Consider the following 19,546-nt stretch of genomic DNA (forward strand, 5'->3'; position numbering starts at 1 on the left):
TTTTTCGGTCTGTCATTGGATGGACTCCTGGGCTATTTTGCAGAAGGCGGAGGCCGATCGAAGAAGGCTGCTCTTGGGTGCCAAGCTCTTAAGACAGGTGGCAAATGATATCTTCTGCTCCAAGTTTGGATGGAGGCCTGGGGCAAGAAGAATTGGCTGCTGTTGACAACACTTGGATATGCAGGAAAACGAAAAAAGGATCTGGGGCTTGGAGCTCCTTTAGGCTCTTCTTTAGTCTGATAGTTAGCTTAGTTTCACCTGGGTGAATGTTGTATTGGGAGGATGTTTGCAGGTTCTCTTAGAAACCTTGCTGAGTGTTGTCCTGTTTTTAGCCCGACAAAATGTGGGTTTTATGTCTGCTACTTAACTTTGTTCTGAACTCTCTGTAAACTCTATCATTTCTAGTAATGGAAATGGGAGGCTTTCACGCCTCTTGATCAAAAAAAAAATTATATTGCATTCCTTCATTTAAATGAGTACTAGTTAACTCTGTCTGATTTGACCTACGACAGTAATCAGCATGACGTGCTTCGCTAAAGAAGGCAAGAGAAGATTGTTTATTGATCTGAGCCTGAAATATGCCGTAAATCATCTGCCTGGTGCAATTCTATATACTTCTATTCTTGAGCTGACTTTTGACTTAGAAGATACTGCTGCTTCTACTACTACTGAACTGCAAGTCAAACGCGCATGCATCGCCATTCCTGTTCCTGTGCAGTACTCTAATGATGGAATCAACCTTAGCCTCTTTAGTCAACCAGCTCCAGACCAATCACTCATTCAAAAGACCCTGTAAATCTGTAATGCTGTGGCCACTAGTACCAATAATATCCCTTTTATATCAAAGCTGATGATCGATCGTTGGGTGCACTGTACGAGCTCATGGCATGCACACACTTTGCGTACAAAAAAGGATCATGTGATGCTGGGCCTTATGGTCAGTATCACGTAAGATCCTTGGATTATCATGGACACCAAACCTGCCAGAGGAGAGGTGCCGAGATGAGCAACAGGTGTCGCCGATTTTCTTCAGAGCCGCAAATGCAAAAGCAGAGTTGCTTTGCTTGCTAACCCCCTCGCGCGCGCTCGCCATATGCCCTCCCGGTGTCACCCTTGTCCATCACACAAGATGCGCGTCCACTCCGTCTCCACTCTCCAGCCATCCATTGCAGCTGGACTCACGTCGGCTGGTCACTGGTCCGTGCCAACGTCTACCGCTGGTCCGCTGCAGTGCGGCTGCTGCTACTTAAACTTTTTTAAAAATACGTAACATCGTTAACTTTTAAAAACATATTTATCATTTGTTTTATTAAAAATAATAATTATTATTTATATAATTATAATTTGATTTATCATTAAAAGTTCTTTAAGTATGACTTATATTATTTTGGTTTGTAAAAAAAATAAATAGAATGAATAATCAAACGTGTGTCAAAAAGTTAACATCGTCCTATATTGAAAAATAGATGTAGAACATTTTAAGTCATTATACCTCCTTAAAAACCAAAAGTAACTAACGATCCCTATATTCCTAGATATAATCAATTTTTAGGATTTAAACTTTACACATAATATAAACATTTTTTGGGGACATTGGCCACAATACATGAGGAATCCAAGTATTTTGCACTGTAATCCAGCCAACCAAGTGCTTGGAATCTAAGCAATTCAAAATTTAAAATTTAACAAATGAGGAGATTGAAGGTATCTTTTCCTCTCAAACTTAATATTTGGCTAAACAATCTGTAATGTTTATACTGTTTATATTTATGAATAATATTTTTTTAAAAAGCAATTGCATTTGACATTGCTATTTAGGATTACACAATAATACTGTTGCCGACAAGAATTGGTTGAAGTACACTCGTGCCCAAGGCTGCAGTGCTGATTGTTATTAACCTGAGGAACACACGGACATATCAGTCATCACACATGAGGAGATTCCAGGTCCAGATCAATCAATCATTCCCCCTGCTTGGATTTCATGGTGTCGCACTGTCGCATAGCAACGGAGGCACGGTCCAGTCGCTTCTTCAGTTCTTTCTTCCCTTTCGGCTGGAGATAAGGACTGTTGTTTGCGTTTGGATTTTTCTCGATTCGAGCTGGCTTTAAGGTTTGGAGTAGGTTGCGATTCCATTTTATTTTCCCCTGGGAATCGGTTGGGATTTTGTTCCATTCCTTTTTTTTTTTTTTGTTATAGCTAGATTTGAAGCTGAGTAGTTAACCTAATTGAACTCGTCAATCCGGGGGAACCAGCGGTTCACCATGCCAGCCAGTGCCCGCTCATTTTCGTCGAGAATTAGTTATTGATGCGCACATAGTTTGCTACCAACTCTTCATTCACTGATTGGATTGGTTCAATGTGATGCATGCTAGAATAAATTGGCCAAAATATGCTAGTACTTGTAAGCAAATTCCGGAATTAAATGGGAATAGTATCATATAAAATTCCTTATAAAGTCAGCTTAATATTTTAAGTGGCCAATGTTCCCCAATCCCCCAAACTTTGAACAGTTGAGGCGTTGAGCAGAGTAGTACCGCTAACAATATGAATATATGACATGCATTTCTTCAATAGAAATTCGTTTTGGTTTAACTTGGACGAGTTCGCCGCGCTGAAAATTGAAAAAGATACATTTTCTCCGCACGTACGTGAAAGCAACTTCATCACCGTACATATAGATGCACATTTGACAGTTTTTTTTAGTATTACTACATTTTTAGTTTTTAATGGACATGTGCATGCAGTCAACGGTCAATAAGCGACCAGTATATATATATTTCTTTGTCACGTCCGCGCCATGCAAGCACAATTTTGCACCGTACGTGCTGTTCTCCAGCTACGTACGGCATATACAGTAACATATGCACACGATCGGTGCACTGCGTCTGCACGCATGAGGCGATTAGATATAATACTGCTGCATCATTACAGCTTAATTAGCAATTAACTGATTTAATCACTCTGCATATACTACTTCCTCCGTTTCATATGAATCTAACACTGCCCACATTCATATACATTTGTCTAGAGCTGAGTTTAGTTCCCAACTTTTTCTTCAAACTTCCAACTTTTCCATCACATCAAAACTTTTCTACACACATAAACTTTCAAACTTTTTTCTTTAAACTTTCAATTTTAGTTAAACTTCCAATTTTAACATGGAACTAAACACAACTTAGATTCATTAACATCTATATGAATGTGGACGGTGCTAAAATGTCTTATAATATGAAATGTATGAAGTACTTTGTTTACTTCGTTTGTTTCATATTATAATCGTTTTGACTTTTTTATTAACTTTTTTTTACATTTAACTAAGTTTATAAAAAAATATAGCAACTTTTCTAACATATAACAAACATATTATCAAACCATATAAAACGATAATAAATGTTAATTTTAATAAAACTAATTTAATATTGAAAATATTGTTAAATTTCTCTATAATTTTAGTTCAATTTAGAAAAGTTTAACTAAAAATAGTCGAAACAACTTATATATAAAATATAAAACAGAGACACAAAAATGGGTCGTTGTTGGATGTTGATCATCGTACTAAACGTGCCTTATTCGGGTTCTTCAATTGGCCCCATCCACTGAGATCAATCAACGGAAAAGCTGCATATATATGGCTTGGCAATTGACACGAATACGTACTACTGTTTGATCCATCTAGAAGCTAAGCTACTGCCGTACGTACGCACACCGAGCAGGTAAGTAGGATCGATATGCACGTGTGCGCACGAAACAAAGCGACGGCTGCCCTGAACACGGCGTTGGTGCCATGTCTTTTCGCTCTCATATTGTCTCAAAGGCAGGTCGACACTGCAAGCTAAGCTAGTATGGCTAAAACATGCACCTTAAATTGTTCCTTGCCTTTCGAGCCAAATTAAACCCATCTTTCTCCAGTGACGACGGCTTCCTTCAACTTGGCGACAGAATGCTGTATTGATAATCTTCCGGTACACGAGACACGTATGATCCCCTAGATCCTACGTACACTCATCTAAGTTTCCGTCGATCTGGTAGGTGAAGTGGTACACATCAAACACGATACATGGAGTTGTTTCCTTGAGGAAAAGACCTTCAATTGGAGCCAATGGGTTTATGCTAAGAATGTTTGATTTGTGAACTTTTCTGGCAGCACACATTAACAACCGGTTCCCCTACGACGCAGGCAGAGCCAACGATCAAGTGTTAGGAGAAGGGCAGCAGTTGACTCGGCTACAACGACATAACTGTTGTTTATATGTGGCCCAAGAGGCCCAAACTACACCCCTAACATACGCGTTTTACTGCCTTCTACGCTTTGCACTACCCCAAGTATATATTGTTGTTTTTTAAGGAAAAAATATTAGTTTTTGTGTATGGTTGGAAAGACACAACGTGTATTAACAAGCTAGGTTGTACAAGGAGGGGTAGATAGAAAGAAAAAAAAAGGTACCCATATCGAAAATTATATCAACTTATTGCATCTATCTTTAAAAACAATGTGTCGATGTATTGTTCGGGAGAGTTGGATATTACGTATAAGTAAAATTTGGATGACTAGTTTATAGATAAGTATAGATATGGTTGATAAGCTGTGAAAAAAAATGAAACGACAAAAAATATTATGGGTTGTAAAATGTTTATATCCACGTAATGTGGTTTAAAAGCTGATGCTGAAAAATATACCATGATGATAAAAATACAAAATGAAGTTCACTATTAAGTTTCAAAATTCTTTTTTCTTTAGTGTCTGATAAGCTAACAAGCAGATGAAAAGGGACCCATGTAGTGGCGGAAACAGTGGCGGAAACAGTGTCTGATAAGCTAATAAGCCTAAATATTCATTAAAATTTACATTTGAAAACCTCAAAATATGAAAAATAAAGATAAATTATGTAAATTATGCTGGATGAGCTCTAGGCTTGAGAAAATTACGGCTACGCCACTGGACCCATGCACTTGAGAATCAGGTTTTTGATAATCAGTTGGTGGCCTAAGTTGTAGCAGTGTAGTTTAATCCTTCTAAACAATACTGTACTAATTGTGTATTGAGATTGTTTCGTACAATACCTTGTTATGTTTTTGTTGTTGACGTCTGAAATTTGGTGAACGAGCAATGTTTTGTACCATAAATTATGTTTGGGGACATATATTCACAATATAACTAATATATCATGATATCTTATTGAAAAAAGTCCCTTTTACACCCAGGAAACTATTTCACCGAAACACTTAACACCGTAAACTATTTTAAAACTTATTTTACACACTGAATTATTGAAAACGGTTCAATTTACTCTCTAATGTGATATATCTCTCTTTTCTCTCTCTAAGTAAATTATATTTTTTAGTATTAGACTTTTGGTAGGGTAATAGATATGTTACAATTTATGCCTACACATTTTTTTTAGATTTTTTCTCACTATTTACGTAGGTTGGAGCTTGGAGGTACCTGAGGCCAATTTAAAACATCAAGATTTTAAAGTTCGAGCAAACAACCATGATAAAATTTAAAAATATTTTTAAACTTTGATAATCATGCTATTTACGGGTCTAAAAAAGTTTCAGCTTAAAGTACGCCCCCGTATAAAAAGTAAAAAAAAGAGAATATTATTGAATCATTTTTAATAGTTTAGAGGATAAAATGAGCTAAAAATAGTTTTGAGATTAAGTGATTAAATAAATTGGTTTGACAGAGTAAATTGATCGTTTTCTATATATTTTATTTTATTAAGAAAGTAATATTGGGGCATATTTTATTGTGCCACTTTGAAGGGTATAATTGTAACTTACTGCGTGACTAAAAAAATCTAGTGGGTTATAATGCATGTAGAAAGAGAAAAAAAGACAAAAGAAGAAAAAAGAAACTACCGGTCTACCGCTAGATAGAAGCGTACTTGTAAATGAGATTTGTTGTATGAACGAATCGAAGCAGAAAAGAGAGAGAGAGAAAAAAAAAAAGGCGGTTGTCATTTTCTCCAGCACTCGACTTCCCTTTCTCCCCCAACTAAGGTTTATGCGACCCTAATCCCAGTACTTAAGCTAAGCGTACTCAACTTAACTCAACTCACTTTTGTTAATTTTGTATATTGTTTGTGCTTTTGGTCGACCTGTCTGTCACCCATATATTGCTCTCCCGCTGCTCTTCCTCTTTCCTCGGCTCGGCTCGTCTCCTCTCCCGCTCCGACGCGTCGCGAGGGCGCCTTTTCCCAGAGATTCCACATCCATCCAGCCCGCGGCCGGCGAGCATTTGGCCCATCACGCGAGCTGGAGAGGTTGGCCCGGCGGCGGCGGCGGTGATGAGGGGCGGCGCATCCTCGGGACCCCAGCGATGGGGCTCGGCGGGGACGACACCGCGGTCGCTGAGCACGGGCTCGTCGCCGCGCGGGTCCGACGACCGGAGCTCCGACGACGGGGAGGAGCTGGTCGAGGTCACGCTCGACCTGCAGGACGACGACACCATTGTGCTTCGGAGCGTCGAGCCCGCGGCGGCGGCGGCGGCGGGGGTGGGGGCGGGGGCGGGGGCGGCGTCGGCGCGGGGGGAGCTCACGGGTGGCCCGTCGTCGTCGTCGTCGCGGTCGAGGTCGCCGTCGATCCGGAGGAGCTCGTCGCACCGGCTGCTGCAGTTCTCGCAGGAGCTCAAGGCGGAGGCCATGGCCCGGGCGCGGCAGTTCTCGCAGGACCTGACCAAGCGGTTCGGCCGCAGCCACAGCCGCAGCGAAGCGCAGGCGCCGTCGGGCCTCGAGTCCGCGCTCGCCGCCCGCGCCGCGCGGCGGCAGCGCGCGCAGCTCGACCGCACACGCTCCGGCGCCCACAAGGCGCTCCGCGGCCTCCGCTTCATCAGCAGCAACAAGGCCAACAACGCCTGGATGGAGGTGCAGGCCAACTTCGACCGCCTCGCCCGCGACGGCTACCTCTCCCGCTCCGACTTCGCCGAATGCATCGGTATCCCTACCCACCGATCGCCCACCACCACCATTTTTCCCCCCACCGAATTGCTTTCTCACGCAGCATCCGCGACATTGTCGTCGTGCAGGGATGACGGAATCGAAGGAGTTCGCGCTCGAGCTGTTCGACACGCTGAGCCGGCGACGACAGATGAAGGTGGACACGATTAACAAGGATGAGCTCCGCGAGATCTGGCAGCAGATCACCGATAACAGCTTCGACTCCCGTCTCCAAATCTTCTTCGAAATGTAATTAGCTACCCAATCCACTATCTCTGCAATTTTGCCATTATTACTAGTACTACTAGATAAACAGAGTATCAACTCTGCTAAATTTTGTGGCGATTTTCGTCTGCATTTTTACCAGGGTGGATAAGAACGCGGACGGCCGGATTACGGAGGCGGAGGTGAAAGAGGTGAGCAAAACATAATCCACGCCCATGTCTATGCTGTTCCTACGCTTGGTGGTCCAGCAGTACGAGTTCTTCTGTGCTTTTTTTCTCCATTCTTTTTAAATTTGCTATTTCAGGATATCAAATCGAATAATTTAGACCGTTTTGACAACCGTAGTTGTATATTTGGTCGATTGAGCTGTCCTCGCCTTGCTTGGGCCACACCAATATTTGTTTTCTCCCTCCAAAATATGCACACATCTAAGTCGCGATTCGCAACCTTACCGGATAGGATTACTTCTTAATTCTGATTAGAGGGAAGAACAGTTCTTAATTAACACGTAACAATCCGATAAGAGAGGACATTTTAGATCAGAAGCGTACTACGCAGGGAAAGGAGAGAGGCATGCAGTACAAAGGTACGAGAAAAGAAGAAAAAATGCTTGGCTTCCAATCGGAGTCGGTGAGCGAAACCGGCGGGGAAAGCATCACGGCGACACCAACTCCTACCTGCCAGTTTTGGGACACTCATTTTCTTTAACTTTTAGGAAAAGCCGAAAAGGGGTACCCTTTCTAGAACGTGTGAGGGCAGTTTCGGTAATCCGGTGGGCTTCGTGGCTTACAGAAGCCCTGTGAAGCGGCAGTAGGTGAGGGGCATTTCTGTCAAACCCACTAAGGGCAAGTTTTATAGTAGAGGTGACAACCACATCCAATTTCATGCATGACATATATAATTAAATTAAGAGGTGATATGTATAATAGGTTACCTCTACTACATAATCCCCAATATCTCTAACACTCTCGCATGTTTATTGAAGTTTGTGTAGGGGTTGTCCCTTGTATGAGGGGTGACTATTTCTCTCTCATCCTTGTTCTCTCCTCCACCTCACTATTTAGTCCTATGTGGCATCTTAGGGCTTGTGCTTGGATGCCCATAGTACTTGCCCTAATGCTCTCTGATCAGCTCAAACGATGCGTTGACAAGATGAGTTATAAAGTAGCCTTTTAAAAAAAAACGATTCGCTAATTTTTTGCCTCTCACTGATGTCACTAACAGTGCTGCGGAGCAAATTGAGTTGGTAGGGGTTTTTTTGGCTGCTCTGGGTTGCTTTCTTGAGGTTTGGAAGATGTTGGATCATGTTGACTCAGCTCGTGTTTCTCCTTTCACCTACGCGCAGATTATTATGTTGAGCGCGTCTGCCAATAAACTGTCGAGGCTTAAGGAGCAAGCAGAAGAGTACGCCGCTTTGATCATGGAGGAGCTTGATCCTGAAGGGCTCGGCTACATTGAGGTAAGCTCGATGTTCTTAAGCAGTTAAGCTGGTGTAAACCCTCATAATGCGCTTATATCTGTAATAGTTGTACTCATGAACTGTAAACCCTCACTATTTACTTCCACCAAACCTTTAGGAATAGTTGACTGAAGCTGTCTGTTTTGGGATGGTAGTGCTGTAGTGGGGTAGTACCAGTAGAGCCTAATTGATGACTTCGTGCAGTTCTATTTTATCTGTCACATTGCTCCGGTGATGGGTGTCCCCCAACCGGCCAAGCGCGCTTGTTATGATAATTAAACAAAAATTTGTCCGTCACAGCGTCAAGGCCAACTACTTGCAAAGGGACGCATCATTCATAACAAAAAGATGATGCTGGTACCCCACAAACTTCTTGCCCACCCATCATCATTTATATCGAAGTTGTTGAGCAGACGTAGACCAGTGTAGCTGTGTAGCATCCATTTCAGTTTGGGAACAGTTTCGCTTCGCTCCCCTGCCTAATTCAATGCCATCCTTGCTGCCCACAGCTTGTTGCCGCACCATTTACAAAGGAATCATTTACAATGCCAGAAATGTTCCATCACGGTTCCATGGCTCTTGGTCGTGCATTGCTCTGCCTTGCCCGGGTGCAAGGGTAGGGAAGCTGATGTAGTAACTAATAAGCAGGGTAGCAAGTACTAGGGATTTAGGAACCAGGATTAACCCATGCGCTCATGTACTAGTAGGAATGTCAATCAAGGGTGTTTATCTGGACCATGCAGCCAGTGGCTTTGGTGATTGCCATCCATGATCCATGTTAGGCCTCATTTGTTATGGTTTTAGTTCACCAGGTGATTCAAGTCCCACCTTTTCTAGCAGTGGGATAGCTACAACTTCAGTTTGGTGGGGATTCATATTTTTGTGCAACCGTACCAATTAGATCGCCGTGTAGTGTTAACTTGTCTCGTACTTTTTTTACCCTCATAGTATTTGAAGTAAATTAACTTTACATGTTCGATAAGTTGACGCTTCTTTTTCAAAAGATAGCAAGAGATAACTAGTTGACACAATTGTTTCATTTGAGTCAACACTGATTTAATATTTGTTTGTCCAAAATGGTTAGTTAAGCTTGAGAAACTTCATATACATATTTCATAGGGTAATTTCAGGACACATTTGCCAATATTAGTAAAGCAGCAAACTGTAAATTCGAGTTTCTCTTAAATAAATTATTGAACTATGAATTATATACATCTGAAGAAAATGTTTGATATCTTCTTGATGAGAAGCGTTGCATCTATTCACAAATCACAAGTACCATGTACTGCATCTGGTATGACTGCACAACTTTTTACATGAAAGTCCTTTCATATATAAAAAAGGAGGTGTTTTACAATGATCTCTACTAGTAGTGCAACATTTTATTTTTTGCCATTGCAGCATAATTCTGTTGTTATATAATCTTGATATTATTATGTATTGGATGGTGAAAATTGATGTGCTGTTGTTGACATGCTCATGTGTTTCTTGCAAACAATTTGTTGAGCTAATGGAAGTGTGAGGACGTCCCAAAGCCTAGGTGGTGCAACGCTCCAAGGCATGTCAGCGCGAAATATCTGGATGGATGGGTTCTCAAATAAAGCCCAAATAAATACGGTAACCATCCAACCTCATCGCAGACCCCGGCATGTCTTGAAGAGTGCACTACATAGGCTCTAAGCCATCGGATATGAAATAGAAGACACAACTGTTGGAATAGCCACACCAGTCATCTACGTCATACGCCCGTCAACCACTCGATGGTGGCGACCAAAAACGTACCCCAGAGACTCGATCTTAACAGAGGCATATTCTCCGGTTATCTCAACCATTTCAAACCCATCCTCATGTGGGACTAGTCGCCCAAGAATGCAACATAGTCTCACATAAATCATCTCAAGCATGATATCCAAATAATAATTGGTTCTAAGCAATAAGCATAAATAGTCTTAATAAGGTTCTAGGTAGTACTTGGCGACAAGCTATAAATATTGGTTCATGCGGTAAGCGTGCTACCCAAAAGCCCATAGGCAAACCGACTAGGGTAAATCCCTAGTTAGAACCATCCTGGAAATCTGCAACATCACAAGCTGCATCAAACTCCTCATCCAAACAGTCATTACCTGCAGCGCGGTCTGAGCATAAACAAGTAAAAGAAAGCAAGAAATTAGTACATTAATCAAATTAATGTATTGGCAAGTCGGAAACAATCCTAGCATACTACATGTTGGCCATATTCAAGGATAAGCTGTGTATAGGTTAATTTGCATAAATGCCAATTTTAGTTCACAACATGTTTCGCAACGGAATTTTATAACAATAGTATAGAGTAAGTAAAACTTGTAATGTGAATGAATAAATAATACACATCTACCCCTCAAGTCATCACATACCACATATCATTAATCAATTTCATCATATCACGAATCATAGGAAGTTCCGATAAGTTACCAAAACCCGGTAACCCATACCCTTCGGCCTACCAAGATGCAAGGCTAAACTCTAAACAACTTAATAGGTTGAGGCCAGCCCATACTTAGCACATGTGGTTTGTACTGTTTTCATTAGTTGGTGACATAGAGTGGGGTCCTTAATCGACCCGGGCAAACGCTCCCCCTATCGGTGTACAACTACCACCATATGTACACTCGCCGCCCAAGTCTAAAAACAAGTTATCTCCATTTTCAGTTCACAATATTCACACACTTAAATTTCTGTCCAGCAACATCAAAATAACCATTTTCACATATAACATTTATCAAAACGAGTAATTTGCAAGGCGGTAACCAAATATAAGCATATAGCAGCAATATAAGCATAGTATAATCCCAAAGAACACAATAATTGTATTCAAAAGCACTCTATGGTTACAACCAGCAAGGGTTCAATATTTCAAGGTGGATTATGCAGCAATTAGGTCATATCTACCATTCCCACATTTATATAATATTTTTTTACCAAAATTAATACTAGCTAACGTATGCATGTTTGCAATATAATCATTTAGCCCAATAGAACATAGGATCAATGTGATCAAAGGAGGGGCAAACTTGCCTTCGTCTGCAAACTCCTGAGCCTGGTCGTCAACAAACTCACCCTCTTCTTCTTCGACGTATTCTTCCTCTATACAAAATACGCGTATACGATAAATACAAAAATGCATAAAAACCAAAATGCATGAAAATGCATGAAATTTATGCAGTGAGTGTGTGCTGGCCTCAGGTGGTCTCTGGTGAAGGAATTTTTATTTTGTCACTTTTTATTTACAGAGATATGCATTTTACAATTAAAAAGGTTTAAAAGGGCTAAGTTTTATTAAGCAACATTTTTGTACAGAAGTGAACAAAATTCCTTTTACAAAGTTATAGAGCATGATTTTAGAAAGTTAACAGAAGTGGTTTCACAATTTTTAGAGCTATATTCAATTCGTTATGGATTTAACAATTTCTAGGCAACATTATGGCAAAACAAAAATAAAGGAAAAGTTTGTACAGAAAGTACCCAGTTTTATATTTTTGTAAAATAGTTCACAGCTTTATGGATCTAAAAAAACTGGTTTCACAATTTTTGAAGTTAAAATGAATTTTCTACAGATTTTAGAAGTTCTGCTCATTCTCTGCTTTAAACCAAAATAGAAATCAAAATTTGAAATTGCATTCCAGCCGGGTCCACAGGTCAGTGAAAGGAGATTTGCAGAGAGGCCCTCGGAAGTTGGGGGAATCATCCCGCACTTCTTCTGCCACCTAGACAGCAAACTTTATTAAGAGTCTCTATTCTTTTGTTTATTTCCATCAAGGTCCTGCTATAGTAATATGAGTCATGGCAGTTTTCAGATTGGACCCTAGAGTCGATCAAATTCAAGAAATGAAGTCCCCAGCTAGCTCACATCGGAAGCAGCCATGGCTGAGCTCGGTCTACGGTTCACCGGCGGCGATCGGTGGATCGAATCGGTTCGAGCACAAAAGAGAAAATGTAGAGAACGTTCTTGCGCATCCGTGAGTGGTGCTGGTGAGGGAAATGGTGGTCTGTAGCCCATAGAACATGAGCTACAGCGGTGGTGTGTCTCGGTATGCCCATGTATGTGCATGCAGAGGCTTGGTTAGTGCAAAGGGTTAGTGCATGTGCTCTCATATGGTACCAGGGTGCTCACCAAGCAGACAAACGGAGGCAGCGAGGTCCAGGGAGCGGCGGAAACGGTGGTTGATGGCCAACGGCGGCAAAACTCCGGCGTCGACGTCGCCGGGTCGACTCAAGGCGCGAACTGTAACTTCCAGAGTACGGGGGTGTTAGAGATGAGCCACAGAGGGTGCATGCGCGAGGAATCCGGCGGAAACTCACCGGAGCTTGGTGTTGCTTCGGTGGTGAGGAACGGCGGCCGGAGCGGCGTCGGCGGTTCGGGTGGCCGGCGGCGAGGACGGTGACGCCCACCACGTGCTCGACAGATTGGTCCTAGGGCAAAAGGGGTACGAGTGAGCTCGGCGTGATGCGTAGGTCACGTTCCATAGGAGGGAAGAGAGAGGGACTCACCGGGGATGCACGGCGACGACGGCTAAGTCGCCGGAGCCGGGGAAGATGGCCGAGCTCTGGGCATTTTGTGCGTGGGGTGTGTTTTCTTGGACTTGGAACGCGATGTGGGGAGTGTGCTGTTGCTTCTGGTGCTTTGGCTTGGGAAATAAGGAAGAGTGGAGTGGGGGAGTGAGAGAGAGAGAGAGAGGTGGCTGGTGCACTCATTGTGTTCCTTGGGCATTTATTGGGCATGAGGAACGGTGGATGCTGTGAGGAGAGAGTGGGAGGCTGTCATGTGGGTCCCGGGGGGTGTGGGGCCCACTGTCAGTGAAAGAAATTCGAAAATAGCCTTGGAGGCTAAGTCAATGAGGGTTGCCTGCCAAGGATCTTTGGAGGGGATTCAAGGTGGATTTTGAGCAGCAAGAAATCTGGCTAGATATCCTCTTGGTCAGGGGTGATGTGGAGACTAAATGTGCTGAAGTGGGTTAGGTTAGAAGTCTCTGGTTTAGGTTTGATGGAGTGATGAACATGGGTTGACAGTGTTGGTTAGCAGCAGTTGACAGTGCAGTTAGCAGCTGATTGGATTTTTGGAGGGAGAGAAGAAAGGGTTAGAGAGTGATCCAGGGTATGCCACTCCTCAGGGTGTTAGAAGAAAGTTAGTAGAAGACTTTGGCTGAAACCAAACTTCAAAAAGAGGTTTTGAAATAAATTTTACAGAGAGAGCAAGTTTGAATCTGCTAAGCAGTTTTTTTTTCAGGATTTTGGAGAGATTAAAGTAGATCAACAAGTTAGCAAACCTTACTGAAAAACTCTGAAAATTTGTGGGTTGATTTCTGACATATCAAGGTATTTTTGAGAATTTTTGTGGAATTTTTGGATGCATATAATTACCAGATTAATTGTTTTTGTGACTCTAGGCCTATCAAGATGCATGTGATGATGAGATGATTAAGATCCAAAAACAATTAAAATCACTCCACAACCACATGATGCATTTAAATTAAATTTAGTTCTCAGGTTTATAGGCTTGGGTATGTTACAGGAAGGGACCAACTTTCATTTTTAATAGGGAGTATCTAAAAAACTGCCGCAAGTTTTTTGAGTGAAAAACTTTCACATGTAACTATAGTATAATCGAAGTGTAACTACATTGTAACTATACTATAACTGCATTGTAACTATACTGTAACTATGATATAACTTATATAAAACTTGTATTTAACTATGGTTTGATTGGTTAGCACCGGAATATTACACGTGACATGTGTGCAAATTTCTTTCTAGCAATTTTTTCCCTTCATGCACAAATCTCGAGGCAATCCGATGGCTACAAATCCGAAAGTTTTGGGGGCAAAAGAACTTGTGGAAGTTTTCTAGCAATTCCATTTTAATATCACAGAACACTATATATATTAATTTAGGCGGTCTTGTGCTATGTATTCAGTATCCTCCATGTGTAGTACATGTATAGTGGCCCAGTGGTTGAGCTTATGGACCTTCATAGTACAATTTCTTTCTTTAGGAACCAGTTTTGAGAGAGTAGCTTATGTTTTGTTCATAGAATATTATCCTCAAATCAACTAAATGTGCTTATAGTTTTGCATCAATGAAATGTGAATGACATGACTTCTGAAAAATACACTGTTTTTTTTTTTGTTTGTGTTACAGCTATGGCAATTGGAGACACTTCTGTTGCAGAAAGATACCTATATGAACTATAGTCAAGCCCTTAGTTACACAAGCCAAGCACTGAGCCAGAATCTTGCAGGGCTAAGGAAGAAGAGTTCAATCCGCAAAATAAGCACCTCTTTAAGCTACTATTTCGAGGACAACTGGAAACGTTTATGGGTGCTTGCATTGTGGATTGGGATAATGGCTGGACTGTTCACCTGGAAATTCATGCAGTATCGTAACCGATATGTCTTTGATGTGATGGGCTACTGTGTCACAACAGCAAAAGGAGCTGCTGAAACCCTAAAGCTGAATATGGCAATTATCCTCCTGCCAGTATGCCGTAACACCATTACTTGGTTGCGAAGTACAAGGGCTGCACGGGCACTACCTTTTGATGACAACATCAACTTCCACAAGGTTAGCAAATAGTCTGTCATTGCCTCTGTTATCCCCTTGATACAATCTAGCACAGTGATCTGTATTGAAATCAATGAATTTAGACCTTGACCCAGTACTCTAGAATGTAGATGCTGCATTTGAGATACAAGCACAAGTAATAGGGTCATGACACAACTGAAAAACTTATAATATAAGTAGATATATTGAACATTCTTCTGCTGACAAACTCGAAAAAGAAACTAACAACTTGTGTTTTTGTTGTAACGGCAGACTATTGCAGCAGCAATTGTGGTTGGTATAATCCTCCATGCAGGGAACCACCTTGTATGCGATTTTCCACGGTTAATAAAGTCATCAGATGAGAAGTATGCTCCTTTGGGCCAGTATTTTGGGGAAATAAAGCCAACATATTTTACATTGGTCAAAGGAGTGGAGGGCATCACTGGGGTAATCATGGTTGTATGCATGATAATTGCTTTTACTCTAGCAACCCGGTGGTTCCGCCGTAGCTTGGTTAAGCTTCCAAGGCCATTTGACAAACTGACTGGCTTCAATGCCTTTTGGTATTCTCATCATCTGTTCATCATTGTGTATATCGCGCTCATTGTTCATGGAGAGTGTCTATACCTTATTCATGTCTGGTACAGAAGAACGGTAAGATATTTTTGAATTTATCTTCATTCATTGGTCTAAGATAATTCGAATTTCTAATGTCCTCATGCTTTTATTTCAATGCAGACATGGATGTATCTTTCAGTGCCTGTTTGCTTGTATGTAGGGGAGAGGATTCTAAGGTTCTTCAGGTCTGGCAGTTATTCTGTCCGGCTATTGAAGGTCAATCCAAAGACATTACAAAATTGAGCATTGATACTTTGTGCCTTGTACTAATTCAGTAACTTTCTTAGCAGGTGGCCATATATCCAGGTAATGTTTTGACACTGCAAATGTCCAAGCCTCCCACGTTCCGTTACAAGAGTGGACAATATATGTTTGTTCAATGTCCAGCAGTGTCTCCCTTTGAATGGTACTTGGTGCTTTTCAGCTGAAATTTAATTGAATTATGTACACTGGATAACATTGCTAACATAGATTACTTCTAATTTTCATGTGTAGTGCATATGTACGAAAGGCAAACTCAGGGCAATTAATCTAACATTAACATTTATTGTCTCTTGTAGGCATCCCTTCTCAATTACTTCAGCACCTGGGGATGACTACCTCAGCATTCATGTTCGACAACTTGGTGATTGGACACGAGAACTCAAGAGAGTATTTGCTGCAGCTTGTGAGCCCCCAGCGGGTGGTAAAAGCGGCCTTCTTAGGGCAGATGAGACAACTAAGAAAACGTATGAACACTCCCTATGTTTACCACAACAAAATTTTGTACTTTGTGTGCACTAACATTTATAATTTTGTCCTTTTGGCTATGCAGCTTACCCAAGCTTCTGATTGATGGACCGTATGGTTCTCCTGCTCAGGATTACAGCAAGTATGATGTTTTATTACTTGTTGGATTAGGAATTGGTGCGACACCCTTTATTAGCATATTAAAAGATCTTCTGAATAACATCATCAAAATGGAGGAAGAGGAGGTATGTTTTCTGCAGTTGTCTTCCTAGTATTGCAAGTAAATAAAATATTACTCTTTTCCTTATCATGCTTATCTTCTTTGTGTAGTATAGTAACCATTTACGTTTTTAGCTGTGCCTTACGTTTTCAGTGTCCTCTGTTTCTCCGTATTTGCAGGATGCTTCTACTGATCTTTATCCACCAATTGGTCGGAATAAGCCACATGTTGATCTGGGCACACTTATGACGATTACCTCAAGACCAAAGAAGATCTTGAAGACCACAAATGCTTACTTTTACTGGGTGACACGTGAGCAAGGCTCTTTTGATTGGTTCAAAGGAGTCATGAATGAAATTGCTGACTTGGATCAAAGGGTAAATAGACCAATTGTTTTTTTTCCAGTGCAGTTTGTTTGTCTTCAGAAATTTGCCATGCATTTCCTTGTGAACTTGTAGTTACGGTTGCCTTTGATTCATGCTAGAATATCATTGAGATGCACAACTACCTAACAAGCGTCTATGAGGAGGGGGATGCCAGGTCAGCACTCATCACCATGCTCCAAGCTCTGAACCATGCCAAGAATGGAGTTGATATTGTCTCTGGGACAAAAGTAAGTATTGGCAGGACGTTTAACAGCTCCACACGGATGCTGTAAAGCTGTTTTGTTTGATATTAAGTTTTTCACCTCACTGGTTATTATCGTAAAGAACTCAAAGTTAATAGAAATCACATTTGCCTTGTCCATTTAATTGTTACTGCACTTGTTTTTCAGGTCCGGACACATTTTGCACGACCAAATTGGAGAAAGGTCCTTTCTAAAATTTCCTCCAAGCATCCATATGCCAAAATAGGTTAGTTTACATGCTTCAAGTCTAACTAATCTTTATCTTGATTTCCTTTGGTCATTCATGCCTACTACCTAACTCTGCATATATAACTTATTAGATGTACTGAGTACTACATAAAAGAAATGCAAAACTTCCAATGATATATAATAAAAAATGGGAAAGGGGAAAACTTGAAATTCCACGCCTTCTACACTTTCAGCTCTGTTGTAAATGAGCAGATCTGTAAACAAGTTACCACCTCGGGCTGAGTTACTCATCAACATTTGATCTATATAGTTAATATAGTGATATCGTAGACACATTATATATGGTTTGAGTACTTATTTGTGTTGCATACAGGTGTATTCTACTGTGGAGCTCCAGTCCTGGCACAAGAACTAAGCAAACTTTGCCATGAATTCAACGGGAAATGCACAACGAAGTTCGAATTCCATAAGGAGCATTTCTGAAATCAAGTAAATACTTGAGGGGAAACAAGGATAGATTATGTTATGTGTATAGCATTTTTGTCTTCGTATATTCTTCATTATAATGGACAGGAGATAGCAAGGTGAGGAAGCAAGCATATAGTTAGCCCAACAGTTCTTGCTACCAATCAATAAAAGGAGCAACAACAAGAGTGATTTGGGATAATCATATAAATTTGTGCGATGTCCATCATGGCTTTTGCAGCATGTCTTATGCAGTCATGAATGTACAGAGCTCACTTGAAGACCTTGAGCTTCAACTGATTTTAGTTGAGATTATAAGTAGGATGGTATAGCACATAGGAAGGTCACAAGGCTAATTAACTGTATATTATTCATGCAGCTGAGTGTCTGGCTAAGGCCAGAAGCACGTTTTACTTTTGTATTTATACATAACAGAAAACGAGAAAAAAAAGTGAAAAGGGAAAGGTATACTCGAATTGAGTGTTTGTAATCTGTAATTTATACAGTGCATTGGCAGTTTTATTGGCTCCAGGTTGGGCGCACCGCGCACCAACCACATCATTTCGGCTCTGTTCATTCCTGTGATTTGTGAGTCAGTGCTGACCGGGAAAAGAAACTGAGGATCGTAATGTGCCCGTATAAGCATATACCGACATATACTGCATTCAGTTCACGACGAAATGAGCTGCGAGGCACCTGAAGATTGCAACCATCTTTTCACCCGATGTCTCTACACTAACAGGGTCTGGTCTCTGCTGAGAACATGGCTGAGAATCAGTTTTGATTTACCTGGGCGCAATGGGGAAGAACTGGGCGTCTGGTGGCCAGGGGCGAAGCTACAGCAAAGCGTCGGGGTCAGTAGACCCCGACGATTTTCCACAACCATTGTATACCCCGTTTATCTTACCAGCCATGACCTCGGTATAGAATACCGGAACTGCATATCTGTTTGTCGACAGGTTTTTGGGGCAAAATCACCCACATTTTTCCAGCCTTTAGATCTAGATCCAATGCATAGAAAAAAATGACTACAAACAAACTTTTTACCGTCTGGACCTTAGGAAACAAAAATAAACAATAATTAGGCTGAAAAACAAGCCCAAAACACAGAGCCCAATAGAAATTAGACACGAAATTATCATTCAAAACTTTGACACAATACAAATGGTCGGAACCATACAAAAACAAACCAAAAAAAAACTCTATACTAGTGTAGAAAACAGATTCAACAGTAATATTTTCACTGCAGAAATCACTGCAGAGAAAACATGTATCAATCAGTGATATTTTCTCTAATACCTTTAACAACCGATTTGATCAAATGAGCACATCTCATATGTTGAGCTTGAAATGCCACCATGAAACTCAGCTTCTGCCTGAACAGCACATGTCACGATTGCAGAAAACAGTGCATCAGTAAACTGCTAGGATATACAACGAGATATCTGCAAAAATGGGGATTTTCTTTGTGCACGAAATTTTCTTTGTGAAC

General features: G+C 41.2%; 1 protein-coding gene and 1 long non-coding RNA gene across 3 annotated transcripts; one reads left to right on the forward strand and one right to left on the reverse strand.

Moving 5' to 3' along the window:
- Window positions 1–6,117: 6,117 nt before the first annotated feature.
- LOC127773830 (respiratory burst oxidase homolog protein A-like) lies at window positions 6,118–18,530 on the forward strand. Its single transcript, XM_052300022.1, has 14 exons — window positions 6,118–6,940; window positions 7,032–7,191; window positions 7,310–7,358; window positions 8,513–8,626; window positions 14,801–15,223; window positions 15,476–15,859; window positions 15,944–16,039; window positions 16,114–16,229; window positions 16,384–16,551; window positions 16,638–16,797; window positions 16,952–17,149; window positions 17,257–17,385; window positions 17,548–17,626; window positions 17,963–18,530. Exons 1-14 carry the CDS (start codon window positions 6,295–6,297, stop codon window positions 18,070–18,072), a joined length of 2,832 nt encoding a protein of 943 aa, XP_052155982.1. The 5' UTR covers window positions 6,118–6,294; the 3' UTR covers window positions 18,073–18,530.
- Window positions 10,427–13,289, reverse strand: LOC127773838 (uncharacterized). Of its 2 annotated transcripts, none has more exons than XR_008017645.1 (4): window positions 13,154–13,289; window positions 12,965–13,075; window positions 12,777–12,887; window positions 10,427–11,749 (listed from the first exon to the last, which is right to left on the reverse strand). It is a non-coding gene; the product is annotated as an uncharacterized LOC127773838 (long non-coding RNA). The 2 variants fall into 2 exon arrangements; XR_008017646.1 differs by having other exon boundaries at window positions 12,777–12,893.
- Window positions 18,531–19,546: the final 1,016 nt, after the last annotated feature.

The sequence above is a fragment of the Oryza glaberrima genome, chromosome 1 (genome assembly GCF_000147395.1).
Source record: "Oryza glaberrima chromosome 1, OglaRS2, whole genome shotgun sequence".
NCBI lineage: Eukaryota > Viridiplantae > Streptophyta > Magnoliopsida > Poales > Poaceae > Oryza > Oryza glaberrima.